The sequence below is a fragment of the Acipenser ruthenus genome, chromosome 11 (assembly GCF_902713425.1).
Source record: "Acipenser ruthenus chromosome 11, fAciRut3.2 maternal haplotype, whole genome shotgun sequence".
NCBI classification, from domain to species: domain Eukaryota; kingdom Metazoa; phylum Chordata; class Actinopteri; order Acipenseriformes; family Acipenseridae; genus Acipenser; species Acipenser ruthenus.
The window spans coordinates 6,811,678-6,832,587 of NC_081199.1; the positions used below are offsets into that span (position 1 = coordinate 6,811,678).

The following is a 20,910-nucleotide window of genomic DNA, read 5'->3' on the forward strand; positions in this document are numbered from 1 at the left end:
AGGATTACTTCACTCATTCAACCTTTTAGTGGTTAATCCCTGAAAGAAAGATAAGGTAGCAATCAATACTGTCAGAAAAAGAAATCATTTCAATACCTTTTACTGAAAAAAAAATGCATACAGTATAGAGATATTCCTGAAACCAGTTTTACTGGGTTAGTGCAGCTATCTTTCCTAGGTTTCTAAATAGTTTTTTTTTTCTGCAGCGTTAAAAGGGCTTGGGTAGGTGACCCATAAGACTAAAAGGGCATCTCGATTATTCCAAGCGGTATTAGGATTATATCATTACAAGATATCACATTATTTTTACATTCAATTACCCATTTATACAGTTGGGTTTTTACTGGAGCAAAATAGGTAAAGTACCTTGCTCAAGGGTACAACAGCAGTGTCCTCCATCTGGGATTGAACCCACAACCCTCCAGTCAAGAGTCCAAAGCCCTAACCATTACTCGACACTGCTGCCCCATATATAAACTGTGTTCCACTGTACAGAAATGACCCCTTAATTATCAGAAAGCTATCCAAGTGGCGACACTGGGTGGCCTGTAAAATCCAAGCGAGATTAGTTTTCTGTCACAGTGGGTTGTCAGACTCTAAGTGAGGAGAAAGGAACAGTCATATAGCACCCAAAGCACTTCACCTATTTTACCACTTTTCTAAAGCCACTGCACCTCAGTGAAAGGAGAACTCTGTCCTTAAAAGCATTAGCAAGAGGGCTTAACATTTTAAATACAGCAGACAAGAATGTCTCAAGGATGCAAAACGGGCTTCGCTTACATTGTCCTTTTATTAGACAGAACGTTTCTTTTCATAGAAAAAGGAGCTTTATCCGGGTCTCACATTCCCAGCTTCTATGAAGACAGAAGGAAATGTTTTCGCTAAACAAACTCCCTGCAAGAGATTCCAGCTTGCTAATAATGATCTACCTCTGCCAAGAATGTAATCAGCGCTGGCTCTAGCAGAGGAGATGCAGACCCAGGCAGCCATTAACTCAACCCCAGGTCCTCTGATGGACTATGGCCTCCATGGGAAAGTGAAAAAGATTGGGGACAGAGAAAGGTTCAGAGGGAAGAATCTGGAGTCCGCTGGTAAAGGATGGTGGCAGCTACTGATGATCACTGTCTGAATACAAAAGAGCAATATTAATTAGCTAAGCTTGTAAACGGTGGGAATTTGGGAGCGCTGAACAAAAGCAGGCCTGGAGAAGCAGTTGAAAACAGAGGCACCATATAGCTTTTTTTGCTAGCAGGTGATTAATTTGTTTGGCTGCTATGGCATAGTGAGAACTGTAGGATTGGCAGCTCTGGAAACACTCTTACAGCTGGTACCGCTTCCCCACAAATCTCTGTCAATGTAAGCATGGGCAGACAATATGAAAGTCTGAGTTAATCACATACAGTATAAAATACACATACCTGATCTGATTCCTGTTTTCACAGCACTGCAGTGGAAATTTAATGCCAGATAATTGCTCATAGCAATGCCCATACATTACATTTCTGTAATCAAATATTTTATTATTTATACTCTTATATATACTGACTTTAAATTGTTATTTTCAAATTGTTCAAGAGAAAAGATAAATAAGATTGTAATGAACGACTGACTGTGTTTGTGTTTGAAATATTGTAAATATTTCTAGAAAAAGGTAAACGCTGGCATCGTTCCCAGCTGTATTGGTTTGCACCGTCAAGTGCCAGTGTGATGAGACACTCCAATACAAGGCCTCCCTGCATTTTGCCCTGTTTTTTGTAAGGATTGTGTCATCGGCTACTTATATTAGATTTATAGTGAATGGGCTGGAAACAGACCTCATGGTACAAAGACAAGGACTTCTGGAGAATCACAGCATGGCTGTATGCTGATCCTGCAACACCAGGGAACTCTGTGCAGCGAACCACCTCTTCTTGTGAGGAGCGCAATATGCCTGCAATGCTGCTGCACTATTCCATCCACCTTATTATTCACTCCCCATGTCATTCAAATATATTGATGTGCTCAACACATGTGTTGCTTTGTTGTTCTTAATTTGCCTTAATGCAGAACTGGGGAGGGGGAGGCAGGGACAAAGCCAGCCCTGGCCAGCCTCACATCGCAGTCCTGCACATCCCAGCACAGCTACCAAGCGCTTTTGTCTTGAAATAGACGATGTTGCCAGCATTCGGAGAGTCAATGGCGGGGCACTTCAGCTGAAGGTGACTCATTTGTGCTTTACTACTTTTCAATATAGAAGCTTGCCTTCAAACAATGCTTACTTTGGGGAAAAGGGACAGAAATCAATGTGTGGTGCCTCAGCATGGCAAAGAAAGACAGCCATTGCCAACAAAAACAAGGTAATAAAATATCACACTGAAAAGGAAATAAACAAAAGGAAGAAATTATGTTTTGGCCAGCGAGCTTTTCTAAATGAATGCGGAGATGACAGAAAACAGAGCTATCTTGCCAAGCTTTCTGCTTACAAAAGGCAATGAGGGAGTGTGTTTTAAAACAGTTTATTTGGGTGCCTTTTTTTTTTTTTTTTTTTTTTTTTTAAACTGTCCCCTTACCTTTGTATGATGTTTGCAATCATTCCGGATGGTTCTTATTGTAATTAAATATTTTGACAGGTCCGTGTTGAGATGCTTTCACCTCGTTCAGGAGCTGCGCTTCACTTTCAGTTTCCTGTCATTGACACATACAACCCGGATACAGCAGCCAAGGTGACATGATAGAATTCATCTCGTGACTTGCCACTTTGGCTAAAGTTTCCCTAAGTTTTGAAAGCCATAAACAGCAGTGCCCTAGAAGGTGCTGGTATTCGGGAATATAAAGAAACTAAAGCTGATCTAGCCTACATTGCATATGTCTATGGCAAGAAATAGAACTAAAGAGTAGCTCTTGAAATCAAATACAAACACAGAAAGTTACTGTTGTTCATATTGCCTGAATAGCTGACCTGCACTTACTCTGAAATTACCCCGTAGCAATATGTAAAGTAAAAGCAAACCTAGAAGGGTGTCTGTTTGCAGAGCATTCATTTCACACTGGGTTACATAATGGACAAGCATGCCTAAAAGGAGCGCACAATGTCCGCAAAACACTTTAAAGCAGTTTAAAGCTGCAGTGTCCCTACATCAAGTTGAGTTGTATACTGAAATCCTTGGCTACCTTTTCATCTTCAGGTGCAGGGATCGTACTCTGTGCTGATTTAAGGTTCATAAGAACATCAATCCTCATGCGGTTCCTAGTTGCAGAGTCATCCCAGAACTTTGTCTCGTTGGTTCTCAAAGTTTCACAAACTTCTATTGAAATAAAAAAGCCTCAAGCATCTTGAGTTTATCAAAGGGTCAAGATGTTATGTAATTTTCTGTGGGTTTTTGTGTAATTCTGAAGCAAGATGTTTTGTGATCCGACTCAAGATACAGTGGAGAGTCTAGACTCTGCTACTGGCTTTGCTAGTGGAGAACAGTGGACTGTCTCACCCAAGCAGATTGAGGAAAAATGCATGAGAAAGAATCTTCACAGAAAGTCATTCTCTTTCATTCGTGCATCTCTGTGGGGCTTTGGTGAAAATAAGATGGTTAGGTGTCAGTTATAAAAAGTATGTGTTCAAATTCACAAGGACCCTCAAATACCAGTACTTCATTTTAGACCTGCCATAGGCTCCTGAGTGGAGCATCCAGTAAAGGCGCTCCACGTGGAGTGCAGGATGCGCCCTATAGCCTGGAGATTGCAGGTTCAAATCCAGGCTATGTCACTGCTGACCATGACCGGGGGTCCCTAGGGGGCGATGCACAATTGGCTGAGTGCCGCCCGGGTAGGGAGGGATTAGGTCGGCAGGGGAATCCACGGCTCACAGCACACCAGCGACCCCTGTGGCTGATAGGGCGCCTGCGGAGCTACAGTGGAGCAATTCAGATCTGTGTTGTCCTCCAGCACTATAGGTCTGGTGGCTTCACTGTGGATCTGCAGTGTGAAAAAAAAGGCAGAAACACGTTTCGGAGGGCGTGTGCTTCAGCCTCTGTTTTCCAAGTCGCCAGGGGGTTGCAGCAGTGAATCGGGTTAAAAACAATAATTGGGCATTGCAAATTGGGGAAAAAACCGGGGTAAAAACCATTGGCGACAACTAAATTTATATTAAAAAAAATAAATAAGACCTGCCTTGATGGGATGGCAACATGATGTCCTGAATTTGAAGATTCGCTCCAGGTAATTAAGATTTAACAAAGAATGTCTAAAGAGGCCGCTCTGATTAGACATTAAGGTGCTCATTATCCCATCAGGGATTTGAAACAAGTGAATGCATTTGCAGTGATTGAATATAAAACAATTTTAAGCAGTTTTGTTCAGTTTTTCAATTATAGCACTGAAAAGACCAGACGCTCAATGTGGAGGCAGAGTTTGTATTCCGTCAGACACTAATTTGCATGATTGAAATGTAATTGATGCTTGTGTTTACTTTTCGGCTGTTCATTATAGCTGCAGAATTTAATAATAGATAGGTTGTGTGTGTGTGTGCGTGCGTTCGCGCGTGTGTGGCTTTTCCACTATCCAGCTGAAAAGTTGCCATTCAACTTGTGAAGTTCACCTTCTTCAAGGTAACCCAAAACAACTGCGGGAGACACAGCAGTTGGAATCCAGACTACATGGACGAGGTTCATTGACAATGTTCTGCCGTTAGAAAGGAAAAGGCCAAATAAGGACTGGTTATTTTATTTCCATATGTTTTCAGAGCCAAAATTAAATATAGCAGTCTGGTTGGGTACAGGAAGTGAGTCAATAATATGGTTTGTTCCAATTCCAATTATTAATTTTTTTGTACTTTCGCAGTGAAATTTGAATCCGGGTCAAATCTTTATACAAAGAGGCTGTGATTTCAGCGGAAACAGCTTCAGAGAGGTATGATTTAAAACACCTGCCTTATAAAATTACACATTAAAAGCCTTGCCAGCTGTTTTTATCTCTGGCTCAAAGTCGCCTCTTCCACGCAGGCTTCAAACACAAAAGGCGAAGAGATATTAACCTCTGGCACTTTTATTAACCAATAAACTTCAATTGTTCATTCAATTCAACAGCACCATTTGTTTTCTCCATCATGGAATATGCTTCCTTTAGCAGATTTCCAGCATAAGCAGATTCAATACATCAACTTTAACGTTTCCCACACTGCTGGGCACAGGCGCTTCACAGGTCCAGTGGAAGAGAGTGCTCCACAGTGACTGTCCAAGCAATAAACGCTACAGCAGGTACTAAATGGGGTGTAGAGGTCCTTTCTACATGGTGCTCCAGTACCACCTTACTAAGTAATAATTCCTGCACAGAGGGATTTGACCACTGATAAAAATCAATGTGGGAGGCCCAGTGGGCTAGACAGGAAGGGAACTTGGGCAGGAAACAGAGTGCTCGGGATGTGTTCTCTGCACATCAGTATTCCAGTTCTTAGCTATGAAATACTGTCTCATTGACTTTCATTAAAAAGCCATATTTCATTAACCACTGTTCATAACATTAATCATTTTATCTTTAAATCTTTAACATTTGACCCCCTGTGTGAAACCTCATAAAATAGATATCACATGGTGTTGTTATTAAAGCACTATAGTGTACACACATATTACACACAGTGTACTTGCTGTATCTAACAGGCTGCTTGTTGGAGCATTTGCAAGTATGACCTTTGACACTTTATCAATCTGTATTGGGTCTGTGAGTATTACATAGTGTACAGGTGTGAAGAAATATGGTATCAAATATGTGTTTATGTAATTTATTAAAATATAATAATTTGATTTCACTGATGATTATTAACTCATGAAGGGTTACCAATTAAAAAAAACACAACACATTGGAATAGATATTGGATTTTATAAATACAATGCCCATCTTGCACTAGCAGAAAAAAACACTATTGTTTCAGATTTTGTCTGGCCTGATGGATAATCAATTCAAACAAAACGGTGCCCAATTACAAACCTGTCAACTAATTTGTAAGGTATTTTCTTCTCCGATTTAGGCATTCTCCAGTGTACTCGTTTGCATGCATTTTGTAGCTGGCTATGCACATTTTGTGTAATTTTTTACAAAAACGACTTGATACTTTGCAATCCAATCCAATTTTCATTTCCATAAAGCACAATAGTTGAATTCTGTCTTCTACCTGCTTCTAATCTCCATTGTCCCTGAAGTCTTTACAAACCAATTACCAGCCTCAATGCACCAACTATGGCTAAAAAATGTAACTTAGCAACTGACAAATCACAGTTTTAAGAAGTTAGAAAAGCAGGTCTTATTAAGAAGAATATTCTTAGATTTTTGCAACAAGTAAGGAAGCATTGTCAACATTCTAATAATCCAAATGGTTTGTCCCTTTACCACACAGTGAATTTAAACAACAATTTAGCAGTTTGCCCACCTTATACCATAGTTTACCATGGTTTTCCATTTCTTTTTTGCTTTACCATACCTCTCTTTGCTTTACCGTGCTTACCTATGCTTTACCATTCTTTCACTATGCTTTTTTACACTTTGCTGTGGTAAACGTCTACAAGACAAGCTACCCCAGCAATCTTTGCAAAGACAGGCTGGCTTAAACTAGAATCACTAGATATACCGCACTGACCTTGAAAGAGAAACTGCGGTGGGAATTTGAATATTGTAAAGCCAATGGGCCTTGAAAATACACACGCTCTCAGTGTTATTGTGGTTCTGCCTGCAAATGATCTTTTGTTTTTTCAAAAGTTCACTCTGAGAACAATCAATACAATGCTGATTTTATTATATTAATCATAGGGAGGCCATCTCTTTATCCATCTCCATCTCTCAGATTGCTGCAATGTTTTTCATATCTCTGTGTATTAACATATAATCTTAGAAACAATGAAATAGAATATCGGCTACTTTCTAACACAGTACACTGTAAATATAAGCACTGCTTTAAAAATATACTTAAATAATAGGTTGTGTGAATAATTTTTTAAACAGTAAATTTAGGCAGTTTCAGGTTCTGTAAATTATCAAATGCCACATGATTGATCAATCACAAATTTGCAGCTAATGTCTAACTATGTAGCAAATCCAGCATCTATTTTTGAAAGGCACTATAAATCTTTCCCATTTATCTGATCAACTAAAAAAAAAAAAAAAAAACATCAAACAGCCGTCAGTTATTCATTTTTTCTTTTCAATTTCTTCCTTCTTTAATAGAGAGTCCTGTGACTGCGGAAGATAAGAGGCTGTCAGCACTCCACTTTCAATCCCTTTAATATATAAAAGGCAGAGAGGACAGTGAGGGTAGGCTGGGTGTCTGGTTTCCTTTACTCCCTGCCAGTACGCCTTAACCCCTTTTGGACAGCGTCTCCAACGGAAAAAATGTAATTTAAGCCCCATGCTCTCATCTATTCTACATTTCTTTGGAAACACAGGCTACCAGCTGTGCCCAATTATACTGCGGTTTCCTGGTGTGAGCCTCTGCTTTTACAGCAAGTTATCCTCTGCTTATCTCCTTAGGATTGTAAGCTCTCGGATAACCAGGCTCTCTGTCAGGCTCACAGGCTTCTCTCTTTAGCAGTGGAACATCGCCTCAATTATAACTGCGCTCATGATTTTCTGCCCATTCAATAAAAAATAAAAAATAAAAAACTTGAAATACTGTAATAGCTACAAATACCATTTGTTGTTAAAAAAAATAATTCGGAATGGTCTGTTGCTTGTTTAATCATTTTTCTATATTACTTAACTGTCTGTCATCTTTTCTGGTTCTTCTTCAAATCATATAATATTGAGAGGTTTCAACTGTTAAAAAATGTGTATCGAACACAAACAATCTCATAGCTTTTAAAAGATGATGATTTTAGCCAAAAACATTTCAAATGAATGTGGTCCAGAGGTTGAAGTTGATACGCCCCGCAGGCAAACAGGATTTATTGACGAAATCGACACACTGAACAGCTCACGTGACACTACCAGCAATGGCAGCGTACAGAGAACATACAACACAGTGTACGAAAACTTTGGTGGGATCTACAATCTCTGAACTAATCTTCTCTGTTCAATAATAATCTAACGTTGCTGAAGAGCTTGATCATGGCAGATAAACGGTTCGGGTGAATGTGTGACGGGTGGATACCTGACGGATTACTGTAATGAGGCCCTCTCAGCCCCATGCTGCCTCATTTTGGAAGGGATTGTGTGTTTTTCATTTCAGGAATCGCTCATCTGTACTGAACCATAAACTACAGCTGCAATTTACTGGGGCTGTGAAGAGACCTTTTTATACAGCACAGGTGCACAGCCATTATTATAATATCTCATGTCCCCTGGTCTACCTGAATTTAAAATAGAACTCATTATTGTGCTCTTTCTGATTAGAATATAGAGTACAGAAATAAATTATATATAAAAACAACAGTTCAGATTCAGTTGAGTATCGGCTATTAGGAAAGCGTAAGAGCAGCACCTTTGACTTTTTTTTTTTGTTATTTTTTTTTTCAGACATAGAAGCAATTTTACTAGTGTGTTCCAGCTGCTCTCTTCCCGCAAGGGGGAGGGGGGGGGGGGGGGGGCTAGGGGGCGGTTGGGGGAATATGTTATTTTAGTCCAGGTACCGAGGGCTCATTTCAAAATCCTGCAGTAAATTCAAGTCCAAGTCCAGACTGGCCTGTATACTTTGACATATGTTGACATGTCTGGCCCTCTGTTTGAATGCAGATCTGGAGGCTTCACGTGGTTTTTCTAGCTACTGTGCCATCTACAAACCATTACTGTATGCATTACTGACTTTCATGAACCCTACTAGCTTTCAGAAAACCTGCAGAAATTTAATTGCCTTGCCCAAGCTTCATATAAACAGCACTAGGAGAAATTTTAAAGGTACTACACCCTTAAAAATGTATCTCCAGTAGCTATGGTAGCACAAAAACTACCACAGGTAGTATTCTACCACTGTCATACTTGTTATATTTTCTACTGTCAAAATATTATTTATTAAACTATCTTAGTACTTCCTAATGTGCTAAAGCCTGATTAATCTTCCTAATGGATTGATTAATGGTCCTGTACTGGTAAGAAGCTGCTCTTGTAATTATGCTGTAAAATAATCTCTGAAATGCTCATTTAATGTATTATTCCCTATTATACATAATTCCTCCAGTGCTGTGAGCATTAGTCAAGCTACGCTAGGATAAAATCCTTTAGCTTAGTCACACCTGACTCCAATTACCTCCCCTCTCCTGTAGCTTTGATTATTCATCAGAATAAAAGAGACCCACTGTTCTCAAGTGCTCTCCAGTAAACTGACCAGATGAAAGTGATTTAATTAGCTGGAACCCACAGAGGCCTCATTCTTTGAAAGCTGAAGTTGCTATAATTATACTCTGGGGCAATAATGGTGCTTATGAGACAATAAGCACCCCAATATTTGGCCATTCTTTGATTGTCCATACAATTCTGCTGCTATATCTAGTGTCCCTGTAGCCTATTGCCCCAGCAGCAAGCCAGTACTTACACTGTACAAAAAGTGCCCTCTATATTATTAAAATGGTATAATATGGAGGCACACATGAATCAAAACCAGAGCATTTTCAGCACAATGTTAAACAGTTATCGTACTTCTACCAATGACACACACCAGTATAGCTGCCCTATTCTCTGTGCTACCACTGCATTGGCACAGATCATTGGTAATGGCTGCTAAATGCAACAGTCATTCATTTGCATGCGTGCTTCCAGTATAGCTCCCCAGAGACAATCATCTTACAATGACCCTGGACAACACTCTGGTGTGGTTTCATGTTATTGTACAGGTGACGGAGGTCTATTTTAAAAAGATTTTGTACAATGGAAATATATTCGCTGCAAAATCCTGGGATTAAACTAACGACTTTTCTAAGGATAAGGCCGTGAGAATAATAATAAATTGGAATGCAACATCAGCAGACTTACTGGGATTAAGCCCCCCCAATGGTATTCATGGTTCTGAAACCGAAAAAGCAAACTATAAAACTTGAGTCTGTGATGCTTACAAAGCATAACCCCAGCGTTTGGAACACGGAACAAAAGCAGCTCCACTCAGTGCCTTTTAATGCACAGATATCATTCCCTCTAGTAGGAAAGTATAGCTGCCAAGCCTTTTAAAATTAAATATACTACACTGTCTAGTAGCCAAACTAATCAAAAAAGTCTTCTAATTACAGTGACAGCTGGCTCTTGCACAATAATATAATAATATAATAATATCATTATTTTTATATACCGCCTTTCATAGTGGGAGGGAGAAAATAAAAGGGGAAAGAGAGATAGAGAGAGAGGGAAGGTAAGGGAAGATTATCAGCTAGAGTAATAGAAAGGGCAGATATGGAGCGGATATTTTTAATGTGGAAGAATCAGTGATCTGCTGCTACCTTAAATAATACCAGCTATTATTATTATTGCATCCCTTTTAAATCTTCGGAATCTTTTGAAACCACATAAATACTGCATTATGGAGATTACATGCACCGAGAGACCCCAATTATCCCCTGCAAATGCATGGCGGCTGGTTCCAAATTCACAGTGAAACAAAGGGGATTTAACAGCTGTCTTGATAATCCATTTTGTCTGACTGAGTCTTCCGCTGTACTGCTTTTCCAAAACCCTTTATCTTCTGCAATGTACCTGTATCTGGGCCAACAGATTCCGACATGCCCCACCATTTACCTGTTCATGGCATTACAGGAACCCATAGCAGTGGAACCTCTACTATTACAAGAAAAGCTGCACTTTCTAATCGTCAGCACTTTTCTACAGCCTACAGTACATTCAGGCAATTAAAGGAGGAAAGGATGCTTTTTACTTGATCTGAGGCACCTTGATGTGAAAGTCAGGATGATTAAAACATGTGCTAAGGGTCATCATCTCACAGGAGCCTGAAGAAATGATTTGAAAATTCACTGACTGCCTTCAATAGAGCTTGAGAACCATAACAGTCTACTGAAAACTTTAAATAATAATAATAATAATAATAATAATAATAATAACAAGTCCAGCCAGCAATGCTGCACTTGTACCTGATGGCAGTGGCTGCTTTCAATGCGATAAAGAGCCCATCGACATGGAGTCCATGCCAAGGATTTTTGTCTTTGTCCTGGTATTTTAGAGCTTAACAGTAGTACAAAGTTTTTATTTTAAATACTTTTTTTTTGTTCTGCAACTATATGTGATATATCAATCAATAATTTCCTCTGATTAAGCGATTTGAAAAACAAAAAGGTCAATATTAAGATCACTAATACATTTACACATAAGCATCATGTGGTAAAAGCAATAACAAAACACACGTTCCCACATGGGATTTTTTTTTGTAATGCTTTGCTAGAAAAACACATTTCACTGTGGCTCCCAATAAGGTTTTATCAATTGTACTAGGATTTCACAATTAGATTATGCTCTCCGCACATCACATTTTGTTTAATCTTATCAGCCACGTAACAAATCAAATTACTCTGGGGCCGCAGGTGGAACACTGGGAGGATTCTTTGACTTCTTATTGTTCAGCGTGACCCCAAATCCCAGAGGTCAAATGTCGAATGATTAGAGCATCAATTCCCCTTCCTGTGCTACCTGAAGCCACAAAACCTCAAACAGCAAAAATATTAAAGATTTGTATGCAGCACAGATAAGTATGATCACAGTTCTATGTGGTATTGTGCAAACGACTTTAAAATCGAAGTCATTTACAAAGCATATCCTAGCTATGCTATGCCATAAACTTCTACAATGATTTTTTTTTTTTGCTTTGTGTAAATGTGTTATATTTGGTGCTCTATTTCAAGGACCATAATGGGAGATTAAGTGCTCAGGACCATAATGGGAGATTAAGTGCTCAGAGTGCATTTAAAGATTCAAAATCAGTAAAATGTGTGACAGAACATTACACTTTTCCCACTGCTATTTTTAAAATGGTAAAATGAAAATAACTCAGATTCGAATTGAAGATTTTAGATGGGAGGGTGTTTGTTGCTTCTATGACTCCCTACAGTTTCAGAAACTCCAGTTGATTTGAAAAAAGCGACCTACAGGAAAGCTTTTCTCGCAGTAAGCTTTAACTCGCAATTTCGTGCCGCAGGGACGGGCAATTACAGGATTCCATAAGTGTCAACGCAGGTATGAGAAAGGTACCCGCAGACCAACGCTGGGGGAATGACAAGTCAAGGACAGTTTTCTGGTTTCTTTCCAGTGAACCGTGCATGAAAAACGCAGCAGACATTACTGTAGTTTTACCTCAGAATTCTCATGGAGCGTTCTGAACTACAGACTTTATCAGGCCTGCTATGACTTCTGTGCGCCTGAAAATAATGCATTGAAACCAGAGCGGTAAGCCAGCATCATTTCATTAAACTAATGTAAATAAAACAAACGCCAAAAAAAAAATTCAGATCCTTCATCGTGAAAATCAAGAGAAAAAATGTATCAATTGACTGAACTCTGATAAGATACACATTCACGGTGTCAGAAAACCTTCATGTAAGTAAAGAATTGAAAACAGTACACAGCCTCCAGGGAATCATGCATGTGAATTTGTGGAAGAATGGGCTTTGAATTTCTAGGTCTGCTTTCTTAAAAAAAAAAAAAAAAAATACAGGACACTTATGCCAAACAAAAAGGCAATTATGAACAGCTTCCGAATACCCTACAGCATGTGCTCTGGTCTACAGAATTAGTGCTCGATCTTGATTGAAGCAATCACAATTATTTAACAACCAGCATCATTAGTTGACACAGTTCATATGAAAGCTGTAAAGTTATTTTGCCTTTGTATTTGCTTCAAGGGCACTAAATCTCACTTGATTGTCAGCACTTGAAAACTGCCTTAAAACACTACAATACAATTTAATTTTTAGTTAAATGAAATTAAATTCAAGGTTAGACCAATTGAAAAGTTTACTGTAGATGGTGACCTCTTCTGACTTTTCTTTAAACAAATTGAATAACAAATCCCAAAGGCTATACTGGTTTTCCAGGCTCTATTGGTACATAAGAGATTTGAATTAATGGAATAATGTCTTATATATCTACTGGAAGCAAGCTTTCTAAAACCTTATATTCCTGGTATACAATAATGCTGTTTATATTGAACACCAAAATCACAGGGCATGCACGGCTCCTTAGTAATTTTTTGTCATTATAAACTTGTGATGAATTGAAGAGACCTTTTTATATTTTCTAAAAAAAGGAGTCATGCTGATTATTTTGAAAATAAATTCATCTTCATTCAGCAGGGTGGACTGGCATCTTGCCTTCTAAACATAATCACACAATCACAGTTTAAACAGCATGCACGATTAAACCTGCATTGGATATACTCTGTATAAATGACATAGCAACAAGCAGCCACACAAAAAACAAGTACAAGCTGGAAAGCCCTTAACTTGGGGGGGGGGAGGGGGCAGCAATCAAACACTCTATTTTCACTTCCAAGTTGGAAGGCCACCTGTACCGTCATTGTTGAAATGACGCAGTTCATGTATCAGTAATGCATAGAAGTTGCATCTCCCTGCAGCAAGTCAGTTTCAGTTGTAATGGGGAATCCAACAGACTGTGATAGGGGACTGACAGTAGACACCATGGCTTGCCATAACCAAAACTGCACTAATTACAGAAGATGGGAACAATCTCAAAAGTGTAGTATGGTCTAGTCTATTCTGGGGAACAGAACCCCACCCCCCACTCCCCCGCCCCAAAACAAAATCCTTTCTACGCCACTGCACTAAACTATGAATCTCAAATGATTGCATCTGTGAGTCCCAGCACAGACCTCCTCAGCCGTATTCCTCTCTGCTTTCCTGATGTAGCCTTCTTTGAGGTATGTCCATCACTAAAGCACAAGGATATTCCCACTTGAGCTGTTTTCCTCGCTGCATCCCAAAGACATGGGAATCCTGGTGTCTAGAGACACATGACACATGTGTGGCCATCTGTGACTCAAGCTAAATAAAGATGTATTAATCTAATGTGCTGGTAACAGTTCAGTATAAATTCAACCTTAACTTAAAAAATAATCTCTGATAATGCAAAAACAGGCTTGTAAAACAGACCATGTATACCTGAAAGAAACTGGTGATTTGTATAACTCTTCAACAATTTTCTCCTCTATTTAGATATTTAAACACAAAACAGTTTTTGAGTTGCTTGATGTTAAAAACAAATCAGATGCATTCATTTAGCATATCTGACCTGTAATCCAGCGTGGGAAATAACAGCTTTATGGAAATGGGAACATTTTGCAGCCATTGCCATTGTTTTAAATGATAACTGGTTGAGAAAGTACAGTAGATACATGAACCATGACAGACATTGATAAAGTTGTACTTGGCTAGTGAGTGATAGGCAATGACATGTTTTCTGAATTAAACTCAATTGAGCAGTTCTAATAAATAGATGTCTAAGGTGATAACATCTGATCATATTTAATAACATTCAAATCGCGTACAATGTAGCTACTGTTGAATATTAAGTACACAGCAACACTTCTGACGAGTTGTCAGTTTTATGTAGTTATGCCATTGTATACTCTAGGGGCTCTTTGGTATGCTTACAATCAATTAAATGGAGAAATCCAATTTCACCTGATAAAGAGCGTCGGGACCTGTGTGATTGAAAAGCTTTTATGTTTTTATAGTACGATAGTCTGATATACACAACTGAGCTTTGTAAAGGGTATTGGGGGGGGGGGGGGGGGGGGGGGGAACATAAATTAGAATATGTGGAGCAAAATGGTTTATAATTCAGTAATTAGTTAATTTCACAAATCCGTATTAAAAGGGTTTATAAAGGCTTAAAACTGAATAAAGACAAAGCGGTATCTCTTCTTACCTATACAGAGAATCGCTGTGACCAGCTGCAGTGTGTAGAGATGCAACATGTTTCTTTTTGCACGCACGAAAACTTCCATTATGAAGCTTGGAAAAGACATGTCGCTATACTGCAGGTAAAAAATAAAAATTCACTTGCATCCAACTCTACAACGAAGGTCCTTGCTTTTCTATTGATGTCAAAGGCGAGTGCTAAACATGTGTTCTGAAGTTCCCGTTACTTTTCCTGCGCCAGGTTTCTTCATTTTCCACGTCGTTGTGTTGTATGTTAAATGTTGCGCTTATTGGCATCCGTCAGGTTTTTATATCAGAAAACAAAGCTGTTCTCCGATGTTTTCTTCATCGTTAGACGTTATTATTTTGCATTTTATTTTATAGTACTTGATTAGAAAAAAAAGTAACCCGAGTCTTTTTGCAGCATGATTTGTTTTTACTGTACTCAACAACACTTTAAAATCGGTTTAATCCTTGGAAGACTGTGTTTATCGAGCTAAAGCAACGGGTTCAGATGTGTCAGAAAATAGCTCAAGGGTTTTGCTTTGAAAATGTTTCCTTCATCAACTGTCAGCACCTCCGTTTGCTTAAGCGATCTTCATCTTGATGAACAAAAGCTGCGGCAAAGTTTTCTCATGGTTGTATAGTGGTGATATTTATTTCACCGCCGTGAAGACTCTTCATTCCCCAGAGATTCGTGTGTATAATCCCGACTCTCTTTCTTCTCTCACCTCTCACACACACACTGAATACGGTTCAGGCAAGTGCACTCCAAGATTTAAATCTCCAATAACTGTCTTCACGTCACTGTCCAGTGACTGGCTTGTGTTACAGGCGAGCTACTTTTCCTGTGATAGTGCCGCTTTCATGTGAGTGAATAAACCCCGAACTGGAGCATGGTATTGAATTCAATGCCTCACAGGGGCAGTGCACTGAAATGCTGCACATAAATGTATTACTGTGTCATTTCAACACAGTATCTGTGTAATACGAACAGTTCCAGTTTAGTTTATATGTGCGTGTGACTTAGTTAGCTTTATTATTATTATTATTATTATTATTATTATTATTATTATTATTATTATTATTACATTCCCATCATGTGTTTTGGGGGTAAATAAAGAAAAACTATCAGATGCTGGTACACCCAAAAATCAAACAAGTTAATGAAAGTATTCCCATTGTTCTTTTCGTTCTTTTTGAGAACTGGAAGGCCTACGTCATCCTCAACAACAAAAAAAATCAGGAGCCACGCTGAAGCCAGCTACAACATCCTCTTCTGCATTCTGCTACATGACACTTGGGAATCATCCCCGCAGTTTTCGCGGAAAAATATAAGCGCATGGAACGCTAAAACAGCCAATCTGGATTGGCAAAAACCACGGGGGTGGGGCTAAAGGGGGTGTGTAAACACTGAGCAGGCCAATAGAATAGATGGAATTCTGAGCAGCTTCTTGTGTGCTGGCAGGCTGTGTGTCGAATGTGGTTTATCAGTCTGCACAGGTTATCATCGCCGTACAAAAATGAAATTTAGCAGCATAGCATGGTCTGTTTATGTAGCTGTTACACCGGGCCAACTAATTTATCCACACGTGCAATCACTTCAGGCAGTGCTCCATAGTGCTGTCAGTTTTGTGTATTCATGGTGCTGCGCGGCGCAAATTGAGTAATGCGTGGGCTGGGCTTGACTTTGAGAATGAACGATTCTCGGGTCAAAACGCGCAGAACTTTCCAATGTTGAAAAAAAGCCTAACACTCATAAACTAATATTACTTCAACTGTTTTCTTCAAGAACATACAGTTACCGGTACCTTATAATAAAACACATACAGCTGCACTGTAAATCAAATGTTTAAAACCCGTTGCATGCTTTTTATTTTGGCTATTTTTTGTGCGTCTTATGTATTTTGTCAAACTATTTAAACTGCGCGTCTAAAATCTGTTGTATGCGGTTTATGTTAAATTTAGGTTTATAATGTCTTGTAAGTCTCATCATTATTGTGTCCCGTGGCCATGTATTTCAAAATAATCCACAGTTGTTCTGGAAACTCTTAGTTGGTCCATTCTAGAATGGTTTAAACGTTCCGCACACTTCCGGAACGGGTTAGGTACTTTTGCTGTTGGTAAAAACATGTTAGTCTGCATGTCCTATGCATTTGAAGGGAAAATGCATATTATAAAAAAATGAAATTTATATTAATAATTTTCAGTTTAAATGCGCAGGTCTCGCTGTTTGAAACTTTAGTAAGAGGATATACACCAGCACAATGCGAGTTGCTACTTGAATTTCTGGCTGACGCCAAATTATATTTACTGCACTGTGGGCCTACTAAAAATCCTACTCCGAGTCCAGTAATATAATCGTATATAAAGCTTAATGCTCTACGTGACAGTCCTTCTCAGTATTTGAAAAAGAATGTTCTCAGAACTAAATCAAAATATGAAAACTATTGATACGGCGTTTTTTTTGTGTGTTTGCGAAGTGCGGTCTCCAAGCAGGCTCACAATTTGTTTCTGAATATATTACTTGATTATAATGAAAACAAAGACGGCTTCGTTTACAAAGAGTTGATCCTGCCAGCCAAATTAAAATTCAGTTTTAAAAAGAGGTTCCCGGAAAGAAGGAACGGGGTCGTTTATGGCAATAGCTGCAATTACTCTTAATGCGGGAATCACTAAAATTAGAAAATGATGTTAAACTTTAGCAGCTCATTTCGTGTTTCAATCTAAGGCTTGTTACAATGTGTACACAGTAATTGTGTTCTACGAGATTATAAAAAATGAAGGCATTTGAGCAAATATTGTGTGCTTTTCTTTGTAAATTGATTTAATCTGTTATTTCAGTATAGCATACGTGCCAACAGTCCCTATATGGTCGGGACAGTCCCGATTTCCTAGCAAATGTCCCGCGTCCGGATGCATAGGAAGAGTCCTGATATTTACCCATAGAAAAAAAAATCATTTATTCTGCACAGTAGCGTTAGTGAAAACCACATGCTGTGTGCTCTTCGTGCGGCTGAAACATCAGATGATCACGAATTTATACAGAGATTAGAACGCTTCGTTATTCGTTATGTCTATTTTTACTGTCATGATGGTCGGGTCGTGTCGTGTTGAGTTGGGGGGGGGGGGGGGGGGGGTAAGTGTTTTTTGCGTCCTGGTGTCCTTTACATTTTTGTATAGAGATATATATGATTACTGTACATATCTCTTTTCTTCCAAGGCTCTTTCAAGAGATAAAACATTTAGCGAGCCCAAAAATACACAGCTTGGTCAAAGGGTGGTTTTCTGTTCCCTAAAATACATTTTACCTGTTCGATCCGTTGCTTCTGTTACAGCTATTGTTAATACATCTGCGCAAACCACCACTGCCCCCTTGCGGACAACGGCTAATTTGTACTTAGGGGAAGGCCTTCTAGCACCCGTCATAGATTTATTTTTGGGGGGTTAGAGGAGATGGAACAAAGTGCTTCACAACCCACGGTTTATCCCGTTTTTAACCCTTTAGGTCTTCTTGATTGAAATTCATGCTTTTCAGATAACGCTTGCTGTTAGTTAACTGTAGGTGATGAAGGAAAATTGAATTTCTGTTAACCACAGAAACCATTTATATCCATGCCTTCAGTGCCTTGTAATTTACAATTAAGTACACAAATCAATCTCTGCTACTTGGGCTAATTTTAGTGAGGCGATGGTTGATTGGCCTTGGCTTGAACCTGCTTCATCAGTAAAGCTGATCGGAAATGCAAGAGATGAACTTCCATCGATCACAGACAATCAGGTTGTAACTCATCTTGCATTGCATTGATTTGAAGTTTTCATTAAAAAGCTGAATTGCGGGATGGGTGTTTGCCTGCAGCCTTATCAACATGACGTCTGATCTCCTTAGATCTCAGAAGTAGTTTCTGGCCGATATCGGCACTTCAAGTTCTAGTCTATGTTCAAGATGTGTGCACTTTAGAAGAATTATAAAGTCAATGAAGTAAGCATGCCAGCAATTACTTCAATCTAAACTGAAGTAATTATCAAATGCATACAAGTCACCTCAGTAATCACACTGTAGCTTCCAAACAATTACTCAGTCATGACTATGGGATATGAAAAGGTTACTAAGCTGTTTGATGGCAATATGTGCTCTACCTTCTCAAATGTCAATTAATAACCCTGCTAGTCCTTTGGCCTAACCTACTGTCTTTATTGACTTTTGACTAGAGGCATTCCAAATCTGCAGGAGAATATGCAAAAAAACTGCATTTTAAGTAGATATCTGAAGTGTTCAGTATTTGTATAAATAAAGGCTTATAAAAATGTTAATCAAGTAAACATAATTATATCAAACAATGTATTAGTTAAGTACTTCCAATTTAATGTACCAAGCATTTGTCAGGAAAATCTTTCTCACACGAGGCTTCTTATTGGGCCACATTTTCAAACCCTTAACTCCAATCTTTAATTAAGTCCTACTTTTTGAAGGAGACAAAACATATGTTAATTTAACAAAAGTAGAACCGAACAACTAAGTTGTATATTTCAGGTCACTGTAGCAGTCTGTTTATGATAATTATACTGACGATGTAGCTGCAAAATATGGTGAATCTGTGGAAGACTGAATTCCAGGGGAGCCTGCAAATTCCGGACTACCTCTATTTATGACCTACAGGAAGCCTTGATAAATGTTGCTTCATGCCAGTAGGCTTGCTCATTCATCAAGTTGTGTCTTGATGGCGACCCAATAACATGATATCTCCAGGCCGTACGTTGTAGCAAATTGAAAAGGTGCAGCAGTAGCACACCAAGGTTCTCTTCGCCAGGAAATCTTGAGACTTTATTCAACCAGCGCTTAACAAGCTGTATCTTGTTGAGCAAGCAAAACACCACCAGAGATATGCCGCTAACAGCCACCTGATGTGTTAGTTGGAGTTCATTATTAACGTTAGTGCAGGCAACATGCCCTTAAGTACAGCAAGGGAAGCACTGCTCTCTAGACAAAACTATAAAGCAATCAAAGGGCTAGGGGGCAAGCTGGTGCACCATGCTAATTCACTAGCCTCTCGCTCCAGAGGGATCTAATCAACAGCCAGTAGGGCATTTCAAACGCATGTCTCTATCAAATTCTTGACTTCTTCTTTTGTTATTTAGGATGCTAGCCACACTTGCTGGTTTTCTTATTTAAAACAGCAATACAGTATAATTGCCATGCCAGGGGCTTCTGATAAATCCATCGACAAACACTGTAAGTATGTTTGCATGTGCTTGGGACCATATTGACCTAATGTGAAGTTAATTGGATTAATCCTTCTTTTTAACATGCTATTTATTTGAAGTTTAAAATGCTAAACTGCAAGTCAAACACAGTTAAATTGATGCCATGGAAAAAGCTGCCATACCTTTATTCTTGAGCGAGTGCATAAATGATATGAAACTCATAAACGCTTTAGAGCTGATCTACATTACGGGGTGTTCTATAAAACTGACGTCAGTCTTTTAAAAGTTACACTGAGGATAACATAGCATATTTTAGAGTTCACAAAGGAAAGAACTGATTTGATCCTCCATATTTAATTTGTATTTTTTACTGTTTTGCCTTTCTTTTAGTAAATGTGAAAACAGCAATACCGGTGTAACGTCAATTTTTGCTACTTCGTCAAAATTTGCTACCGGTAGCAAAATATGGCATGTATAAGCATCACATTTTGCTACCTTGTCAAAATCTACTACCTGTACCAAAATTTCATCTGTAGCTATTAAGGTTTTTTTTTTTTGGTCAAGTTAAAACAATTCATCTTGGTGGTTATATAGAGAGTAGTTTGAAAAGGTTCTAAAAAATTATATAGCAGAACTAAAATAGTGTCATATAATTAACATTACTTATTTTTAAACTAATATCATCGGAATTCATCCAAAACAATAGGTAGCAGTTTTTTATGAGTGTCCTCAGTCTTAAGAAAAAAAAAATCTGGCCATGCGCAGTGCAGGGTGAAAATAGTCTGGGCATGCGTAGTACACAAGTAGGAACATTTGATAGGGAGCATAAATTGACGTGACACCAGTGACTAACATCAGGATTCCACATTGACTGCTATCCTGC

General features: G+C 38.8%; 1 protein-coding gene across 1 annotated transcript in view; it reads right to left on the reverse strand.

The window, feature by feature from the left end:
- Positions 1 to 16,107, reverse strand: part of LOC117426130 (transmembrane protein 132C-like) — a 120,867-nt gene extending 104,760 nt beyond the window's left edge. Inside the window, exon 1 of the mRNA XM_059033143.1 lies at positions 14,830 to 16,107. Coding sequence (XP_058889126.1) covers positions 14,830 to 14,929 — 100 coding nt within the window. The 5' untranslated portion in view covers positions 14,930 to 16,107. The remainder of the gene's footprint in view (positions 1 to 14,829) is intronic.
- Between the last annotated feature and the right edge of the window lie 4,803 nt (positions 16,108 to 20,910).